The 10,115-nt window shown below is 39.8% G+C and overlaps 1 protein-coding gene across 1 annotated transcript; it reads left to right on the forward strand.

Annotated features, from left to right (window-relative positions):
- The first annotated feature begins 2,035 nt into the window (after nt 1-2,035).
- LOC148045495 (uncharacterized) lies at nt 2,036-3,262 on the forward strand. Its single transcript, XM_087717022.1, has one exon. It carries the CDS (start codon nt 2,036-2,038, stop codon nt 3,260-3,262), a length of 1,227 nt encoding a protein of 408 aa, XP_087573148.1.
- Nucleotides 3,263-10,115: the final 6,853 nt, after the last annotated feature.

A 10,115-nucleotide genomic window follows, 5' to 3' on the forward strand; every position in this document is an offset into this window, starting at 1 on the left:
TATTTCAAGTACTCCTTTCTCTGATTATTTTTTACCTCAACAACAATCGTGTGAGATAGATTGCGCTGAAAGAGAATGACTGTTCCAAATTCTGTAATTGAAGGTGGACTTGAACCTTTCTTATCAAATCTTTTGTAAGAATCTCTGAGAAAAGAATGATTGTACCATCAGAGCCTCCATGGAATTGTTCTACCATGGATCAATGTCAACCGGTATTTCCTTGACTACTGCAGTTTTTTAATCAGGTTTTTCAGAAATGGTTTGCTATTGCCTCCTTCCTAGGACTGAGAGAGAGTGAATGATCCAAGGTCACCCTGTTGCCTTCATGTTTAAGGTGGGACTAGAACCCATGATGACCTGGTTTCTACCTAGTGTCTAAACTAATTGACATTTGTTTACTGTGCATCTCTTCTTCCATATCTTGATTTTCAATTGAACAAAAAAAAACCCACAGCTTATGATATGCAAAACTTTGAAAGAGGTTTTTGTGTTAAGGAAGGCTTGAAGGAAGCATCCTTCCCAAGCTCTTCATGAAGGAATGTGACTCTCTCACATTTAACAGTAAAGTTAAGCAGCAGCAGTTTTATTTTACCTGCTCCAAGTGGTCTTTGATAGCTAGAAGATGCCCCTGCCCAAACATTATTCTACCTGTTGCAGCCTTCTCCAGCAACTGCAGATACTGGTTGAAGCTGGTGGGAACATGAATGGTTTTGGTTGCTTTCCTTTTATAATTTAGAGCTGTATTTTATTGAGATTACCATTACTATCAAGTACAAATGAAAATAAAGATAGTAGGGAATGGGAAAGAGAATGGTGAACATTTTTATTTTTATTCAATTTTTCACATTACTGTACTGCCCATCTCCCTCAAAGACAGATTGTCTCTTTGCCTTGATGAGAAGAATTTGGTTTTGATTGCAGTGCAGAGCACCTTTCTGAAGTAAAACACCTTGTACACCATGTACAAGCTTTTGTTTTTTCTTCACTTACAAGAAAACATCTTTTAGATCAACAGCCATGCTAGTCTTTCACATATGGACTACATTTAGACATCCCAGTAAGCAGTAGTGGGTTTCAAATAATTTAACAACTGGTTCTCTTTCTTAATGACCAGCTGGGTAGGATGGCTCAGTGGTCATGTGACTCGATGGGCATGGCAAAGTCAATGTCGCTCACATCAATAGGTGCTTAGCTTTTACAATGTAATAAGGGTTAATCGGAGAGGCAGTTTCTGTAAGCAGGGCAATAAAGATTAGGCTAGAAACAACACCAGAATGTTTCCTTCCTGCCTTCCTTACAGGATTGGCCCTGTAAAGTGGAAAAAAACAAAATGAGATTTCTTCCAACAACTGGTTCTCCAAACTGCTTAGAAAGTTAAAAACCGGTTCTCCTGAAGAGGTGCGAACTGGCTAAATCCCACCACTACTAGTAAGACATGAGCTGCAGCATGGTTTACATTTAGTTTAATTCTCAACATGTTAAGCCAAAATTAAGATCATTTTGGCTTAATGTGATATGTGAAACAAACTAGGCCATACATTATACTAGTTCATGAGTTGATTAAGCATGCTTTATTGAATAAATCATGGTTGGATTCATCAGAAATCTATATATATCACAGCTTAGCACACTGTGATCCTTATGGTTGATTTTCTTCATTTTCTATTAACTTTCATAAGACAAGGGGAAAAGAGTACTTCCCCCTCCAAATCAAATACATCTTTCCCTAGCTGCATCTTTGCTTAAAATTGTCTTGCATCAATTAAAATAGATTTCTACTAATTACATGACAAAATGGTTTAGCCAGTAATATTTGTAGCCTTGCCACCTCATCAAGATGGAGAATATTGATGTTAATAGAAAAGTTTGGTTTCACAGAAGAGAATATAGTGATTCTTTTTTTATTCTTTCTCCAATTGAAACAGCTTTTGAAGGGTGGAGGAGAATTCTCATGGTTTAGCTTCTTTGTCCTGGATCCTTAGAGTAAAGAAAAAAGAAAGCATCAATATAACCGACAGAAGAGCTTTGTTGGAATATGGATTCATTAAGTGATGGCCCTAAGGTTTTGTCTCAGGATAGTAGAGCCAAACAACATGCTTCCCGTAAAAAAGCTAGAGTTTCTATAAGTCATACCATTGAGCGCCTGAATGATAGAGAGACGCCTGCCTACTTTCCCACATCAGCATGCTCATGTAAGCCAGACCAAGAGGCCAGGGTTTCAAGAAAAGTTAAGCATCACCCTGCAAGAGTGTTGGGCTTTGTTCATCAGTGGCAGGATCCATCCAAAGTTCAAAGCACCAGCAATATGAACATAGATGAAGTTCTAGCCTTTGGTCTGGGGCCTCAGCGAAAGACGCGCCAACACTCTGGGCAACAAAACAAGGCAGCCACCATCATACAGTCAGCTTGGAAGGGTTCTCATGGCAGACAAAACATAGAGAGGATGAATAAGGCTGCCACCAAGATTCAGGCAATATTCAGAGGATACTTGATCCGAAAGGAGCTGCCTCTGGGATTGTGTTCCTCCTATGGCTGGGCTGAAGAAGAAAAGAAAACTAGGCCCAGAAAACAAAACCACTCTTTCCCAACGTACCCCATCTGCCATCTGCAGCGTGGTCTAAATTTGGGAAGGCCAGTTGAAAGGGAGTGTACCTGCCTCCGGAGTCACAAGCCAAAATACTATCCAAAAACGGTGATCAAGAACTCTCCCCCTTTGAATCACAAAGAGCCCTTTGCAAGGGCATCTATCCTTCCAGCCAGCAGGACAGGGTTTCCTTCAACGTCTTTGCCACTGGCATTAGAGCAGCAAAGGTACCAAGAGGCTGCCTTTACCATTCAAGCAGCCTGGCGGGCTTACCAAAACCGTCAGAAAAGAGGGCCTTTTGTCCAGGTCAATGGATACCCTTTCCCGCCAGATGTTGCCATTGAACAAACAGTTTGGAAAAACCTAAAATTAGGATGTACTTTTCCAGAAGACAAAATGCAGCAGATCTTGGAGAACTCGGACATTTTGATACTGAGCAAAGCACCACGGGTTCGAAATATTAATATACGTGCGGTGGTGAAAGGCTTGCCAGTTTCTTCCCCGGCGCCCAACATATCTGTGCAGGTAAAATCCCCTCATGCCGTAATCCAAGGATTTCAAAGAGACTTGAGCAGTGGCGTCCAAGCAGTTTACACCATGAGAAATGCCAGTGCCTCAGGAGTGTCTCAGATCCTCATTCACGTGAATACGCAGCAAGGAAAAATGGCCTTTAAGTAACTGGAAAGAAAATACAAAAGACAGCAGTTTAACTTTAGTAAACATCTCTTTGAGAAACTCTTCATAGATTTTGTAAAAAAAAGAATTAGTTTTGTAAAAAACTAATTTGCAGTCACTCCACACTTAGAAATGAATGTCCAGGGACTTTTTTCCCTTCTAAAATGGAAGAAAGAAAAGGACATTATTGAGACATAAAACCATGGTTAAATCAGATCAGAAAAAGACATAATGGGCATTGTCTAAATGTTACAAATATGTTTATTTTCTGACTTATTATATGGCAGTAAACCTGAATGTTAGACTTAGACTAAGAATAACTATATTGTCACTTTGAATGTACACTAATCGGAATACATTAAAAACGAAATTCCATTGAGCACAGCTCTCAAAGGGTTAGCAACTCCAATATACTGTATTTTTCTATGTATAAGATGCACCAGAGTATAAGATGTACCAAGAGTTTGAAGAGGTAAATTTTAAAAAAAGTCTTTGCACTCTGCAGACCTCCCAAACCCTCTGCATGCCTCGTTTTTTTGTGAAAAATGGGGCATGTAAAGTTTGAGAGGCCTGCAAAGTGCTTCTGGGGTCTAGGGGGTGGGAAACAAGCAAAAACCGGCCCATTTTTCACTTGTTTTTGCACTCCCCAACCCCCAGGAGCACTCTGCAGGCCTCCCAAACCCTCTACACACCCATTTTTGCAAAGGGGAGGGATTTCGGGAGGCCAAAAATGCTATATTCAGTATATAAGACACACCCAGATTTTCATCTTTTTTTGGGGGGGGGGGGAAGGTGCATCTTATACTCTGAAAAATACGGTACACCACATAAACATGACAAAATAAATAAGTACAAAATTATGATATTTTATCGTGTATATGTAGTCCTTGACTTACAACAACCATTGAGCCAAAATTTTGTGTTGTATTTTATGTTGTTCAGTGAGACATTTCTTCATGTGAGTTTTGTCTCATGAGCTTTTTTTGCCCCCATTATTTATCTCAGTTAAATTACTGCAGTTGTTAAGCTGGTAAAATGGTTGCTAAGCGAATCTGGCATTCCCATTGGCTTCACTTGTCAGGTGGTCCCAAAAGGTGATCACATGACCTCGGAATATTGTAACCATCACAAATCTGAACCAGTTGCTAAGTATTCAAATGTTGATCACGTGACCATGGGGGTGCTACATAGGTCATAAATGTGAAAAATGGTCATAAATCACTTTTTTTCAGTGCCGTTGTAACTTTGAATGGTTTCTAAATGAATAGATGTAAATTGAGGACTATACATGCTACAGAAAAGGTCTATCTTTCTTCCCATGTGTTAACTGGTTCATAAATTCCTAAAGCATTTATCCATTCATACATTGTGATTAACCTAATGAAACTCTTTTGAACTTAGGCACTTTTGGTTTATATTTTTATTCAAGTTCAGATGCTTAAGACTGCAATTCTACAGTCCCCAAAAGAGCTTTCTAGTATCAACAGGAGAACAGAGTATGAACTTGGATATACCCTTCTGCCTTCTCATGGTCTCCGCAGCTAGCTATTGCTGAAATTGAGACAACATGACCTTGGAAGAAAGGATGGTAAAGGGATTGGTTAGAAGAAAGAAGCGACAGAAAATCAATCCTATCATATCAAAGCTATAAAAATTGGGATGACCATTAGATGGCAGGGAAGAGTTGGAGTTTTCTGTAGTTCTTTGCTGCCATTCTATTGGGCAACTGGATTTTTGTAGCCCAAACCAGGTGTGAAATTCAGCAGGTTCTGACAGGTTCTGGAGAATCAGTAGCAGAAATTTTGAGTAGTTTGGAGAACTGGCAAATACCACCTCTGGCTGGCCCCAGAGTGGGAACGGAATGGGAATTTTGCAGTATCCTTCCCCTGCCATGCCCACCAAGCCACACCCACAGAGCCACGCCCACAGAACCAGTAGTAAAAAAAAAATGAATTTCACCACTGGCCCAAACATGCTATAAAACTCTTCCTTCACTGTGCTTCCTCCTCAGCTTAAACAATGAGTTGTTGTCGACTCATTCCTGTCAGTGCAGATTCTTGCACTGAGCAAAGAACTGAACTGTTGACTTCAAATGTCCCTTCCAGACTGACATTCTATGATTCCAAGCCTTCCATATAAGATAGGAACTGCAGAAATCAGAAGTGGGTGTCTGGGATTTTATCAACACAAAGTGATTCTATAAAGTCATCTAACCTCCACTAGATGTCTCTGTTTTCTTGTTCTACCAATGGCTTGGCTTAACTTTTAAGCTTCTGAAAAAGAATTCTCTGCCTGCAGCACAGGCAAATACACACATAGAAATGTGAGAGACGAGGTTTGATCAAGTAAAACAAATGGTACATTGAAGAAGGTATACTGGTGCCAGCTGTTAGATCACTCTTGCAGTTGCTGTGAGGACAAAGAATTATGGAACCTGCAGTCCAGAACCACACATATATTAAAAGAAGTGATATTAACAGGGAATTGAATTCTCATATATGACAACTATGGATCTTTACATTAGGTACAATTTGTTACGCGTTGTCTCTTTCAGCGGTGGGATTCACATACGTTTATCACCGGTTCGCAAAAGTGAGCGTGCGTGCGCGCACCTTCCATGCATGCGTGCGGCCTTCTATTGTTACCCAGACTGACACTTGCCTGCTCTAGCTCAAATATTCAAGATTTAGGGTTGCCATATCTGTGTTGCAAAAATTCCAGGTAAATCCAGAGGGCGGTGAAGTGTTAAGAGTTTTTGCTCTTTCCTGCAATCCAATGGCCATCTGTGGTTTTGTAGCCCAGGTATGGAGCTGAATTCAAGCATATGCACAATTACAATGAGATGCAAACCAGAGATGGTATTCAGCTGGTTCCCTCCAGTTTGGGGGAACCGGTAGTGACGGCTGCAGGAGGCTCCGCCCACCCACCCCGACGTAATGTAGAAGGCGGTGTGCATGCACAGATTCAGCACATGCTCACATTTGTGAACCAGTAGAGAAGGTAAGTGAATCCAATCACTGGTGCAAACATAGAAGTGATTTCCTGCACTACAGCCAGCCAGGCATTAACCTCACACTGTTGTTGTGGCTGGCTGGCTGACCAGGACAAACTCAGGGAAGCAAAAACATGTTCCTGGTTTGGAAAGGTGTATCTCCCAAACCTGGGCTATCCCAGCAAAACTGGGATGTCTTTAAAAAGTGTCTCTGACATAACTTTTAAGGAAATAATTTAATGTCAGTGACCAGATTCATTTGTCAGGAAAGATGGGCTGATATTCTTGGCATTTCACTCTAAGGAGAGACAATAGATCTTGGTTTCAGCTGTTTTGCACAAGGCCACCAAACGGAAGCTCAGAACAAAAGGTTGTTTTCTTGACTGCAAGAATATTTTATAGCTTTGGCTGGAAATCCAAGGCCTATCGAACTTCAAACATTTTTAAAGTCTCTCAAACTTTTCTAGAAATTGGAATAAAACCTGACTTTTCTCCTTGAATTGCTAGGGCACATCATTTCTTTTTCAGTTCTCTAATCTAAAAATGTCCTAACTCAGCCAAAGATTAAAATGATGACTACCAAATTCTAGCACCACTCATTTTATCAGTGATGAAACTAACAGGATGGCATGGTGGACTATAATATGTTATAATACATTATCTTTGACTGCTGCTTAGAAATAGTTATTGACTTCTCCTCTATGGCTTCTTTATCCTTATGTAGTTCCTTCCCGATTTGCTTCTGAGAACTATATGTGTATTGATGCTGTAATTTCAAATCCTGACATCACTTTTTGTCTAGCTGATACCCTTCAGAAGTTACAACAGCTTGCAAGTTATGGATAATCCCTATTTAGCCACTTTCTAGGACAGCAACCATTTGTAATTGTGACAGTGATAAAAAAAATTAACTTTATGACCCATTCTCGCCTTTACAGATTTTGCAGGTCTGTAAAGCAAAGGAAAGCTGAAATAAGTTCATAAATATGGTCGCCATTTCATTTAACAACCACTTTGCTTAACGACCAAGTTGCCAGTCTGAACTATGGTATATTGAATTGGCTTGTGGGGCTACTGGCCTGGACAGAGTTCCCTGGATAACTTCCTGTCTTCTTTTTCTCTTTTCCTTTCCCTTTCCTCTCTTTTCCATTTAGTTTTGTAAACTGCCCCAGTGTGTGTGTTTAAGTTCCTTACTTGCTTAACAATATGTACAATAAAGTATTAATTAACAAACCCACAAGCAACAACAACAGATTATAATTGGATTCTATTTATGATATTTATCTGAAGGGGGACCTTCCTTGATTAAAGGAGCTAAATTGTGATTGTTTTATCTTTTTTAAATTTTACCCCTGTCAGACGCAAGGAAACCATATTTGGTGATATGACTGATTCATTGCTTATGTACCTTGTTTTGTTTTTGACTCCCATTGACTACATAATTATAAGGTAAAGGTAAAGATTCTCCTCGCACATATGTGCTAGTCGTTCCCAATTCTAGGGGGCGATGCTCATCTCCATTTCAAAGCTGAAGAGCCATCTCCATGGTCATGTGGCCGGCATGACTAAATGCCGAAGGCACATGGAACACTGTTACCTTCCCAGCAAAGTGGTCCCTATTTTTCTACTTGCATTTTCGAACTGCTAGGTTGGAAGAAGAAGCTGGAACAAGTAATGGGAGCTCACTCCGTTACATGGCACTAAGGATTCAAATAGCTGAACTGCCAACCTTTCTGATAGACAAGCTCAGTGTATTACCCACTAAGCCACCATTATTATCACATATTTTCATGATTCCCAATCAGCCTCTTTATTTTACCAGTTTGTAGACTTTTCTCTCCTATTTCTCACATTGCTATAGGCAGATATATTACAGTTCCTGGTTTCTCTGGACAGCTATTTCATGTTCTCCAGCTGTCCTTATTTCCCCATCCCTGATGTTCTTTTTGCCTCCCGAGGATGTTTGTTCAAATTGTGTTTTCTCAGAGGCTTTTAAAGCTACAGTCCTCTGGGCTTGAGTGTTAAGTCCTATTGGGCTGAACTCAGTGAAGTTGACATATGAGAAGTTTATATGCAAAGTTGCAACGTGTAAATGGAATAAATGCAGATTTTATTTTTCTGTGCTCGTGTGTGTAAGTGCATGTAGGAAATATGTCATTTTTCATAGCTTCTTGTTTTCAACAGGGTGCAGCTGCTGAGATGGATTTTGAACTTTGGATTCAAATATTTTGGTAATTCAGGACAGTTTTTTTCTTCAAAAATCTTTAATCAGATAAACACATCTACTCTTTAGGCATTGCAAAATAAACAAATTTTGCTGATATATAACAGGGGCTCATATATTAATTGGGAGTGATACTTATACTCAGGTTACAATTATATCCCTGTTTTCATCTGAGAAATGTTAAAAATTGAGGTATAATTAAATATATTCCCTAATTAATAATAGACTGGAGATCTTAATATTAATTAATTCATTTCTGACCAAAACAATTGTCACATAACTACTAGTCTAATATGAAATGCAACTATTTTTTTAAAAAAATATTATACTCAATTTTGACTGTAAAGTTCAATACTTGTTTGCTTTTGGGGATGCTGTGTTGGTTGTGTGAGAACCGGTTGTAAGTCAAATTTTTCAGTGTTGTAACTTTGAATGGCTGTATGTCAAGATGACTTTATAACATTTACAATAAAAGGAAAAAAGAAATCAAATAGAATTTTAGGAACCAGTTCATAAGTTTCTTTGTCAATTTAGAAAAAGAGGTGACATTGGCTCCCATCCTTCTGAACTTCTGTGAGAGCCTGAAGACCTGGTTCTGCCAGATGACTTGGGCGCCCAGTGAGGGAGCATCTGACTAGAGGTGGTTGATGAATTAAGAGGCAATCCCACTTCTTCCTGTTCCCTTACTCTCCATCTTTTAACTGTAATTTTATTTTGACTGTGATTTCTATTTTTTTTTTAAATTTATCTGCTAGGATTTGTAATATTTTAATACTGTAAGCCCAGAGGTGGGATCCTACTGGTTTGGACCAGTTCAGGGGAATCGGTAGCTCTGACGATCAGGTGGGCCTGCCTGCCTGCTCCTGTGCTATACTGACCTATATCTTCTCAGCTGATTTGCGTGGCAGAGTGGACTGCCGTGGCTCAGCTGTGTTACTCCCCAATGGTAATGCGGAAGGTAAGTATTCTTAAAACTGTGCATGCGTGTGGAGTGTGTGATCCCTCCCGGAGAAGGGCGCCATACAAATAAACTAAATCTGAATCTGAATCACCGAACTGGTTGTTAAACCAGCAGAATCCCACCACTGTGTAAACCGCCCAGAGTCACTTTGATAGTTGATGGCAAATAAATTTAATAAATAAATAAATAATAAGCCAAGAAGTTAGCAATGCTAGAGAGGAGCATTCTCTTGACCCTTCTGAGGACTTCCTTGTAAACATCCTCTTGAGGGTCTTGAAATTCAGCTCTTTGGGGAGATTTATATTATGCCAAACTCTGGGGTTCCCCTCCTGTTAGGCGGTCCCCACAAGATCTCATTAGAGGTTATTCAATGCCATAAAATGCAGATAGCTCCAAATGTTTATGTTCTTCTATGGAAGGATTTCCCAGTGGTCAATATCAACCCCCAATGGTTGATGGGACTATTTAAGGGACCAATAAATGGCTGGGGGGGGGAATCAAAAGGCAGTGTCAATAAATGGCTAGGGGGTGTCAATAAATGATCAATAAATATTGGAAGGTTGTTTAAGGTCATTTAATCTTTTTTGGATCTCTGAAGAGCTCCACACCAGTCCCTATTCCTGAAGGTAGATGGCTAGTTGTGAGATAGGATTGGCCAGTCACTGCAGTGAGTGTGGCT

This window comes from Thamnophis sirtalis, unplaced genomic scaffold (genome assembly GCF_051295495.1).
Source record: "Thamnophis sirtalis isolate CommonGarterSnake01/CBP01778 unplaced genomic scaffold, rThaSir2_p1.2 scaffold_5, whole genome shotgun sequence".
In the NCBI taxonomy this organism is placed as follows: domain Eukaryota; kingdom Metazoa; phylum Chordata; class Lepidosauria; order Squamata; family Natricidae; genus Thamnophis; species Thamnophis sirtalis.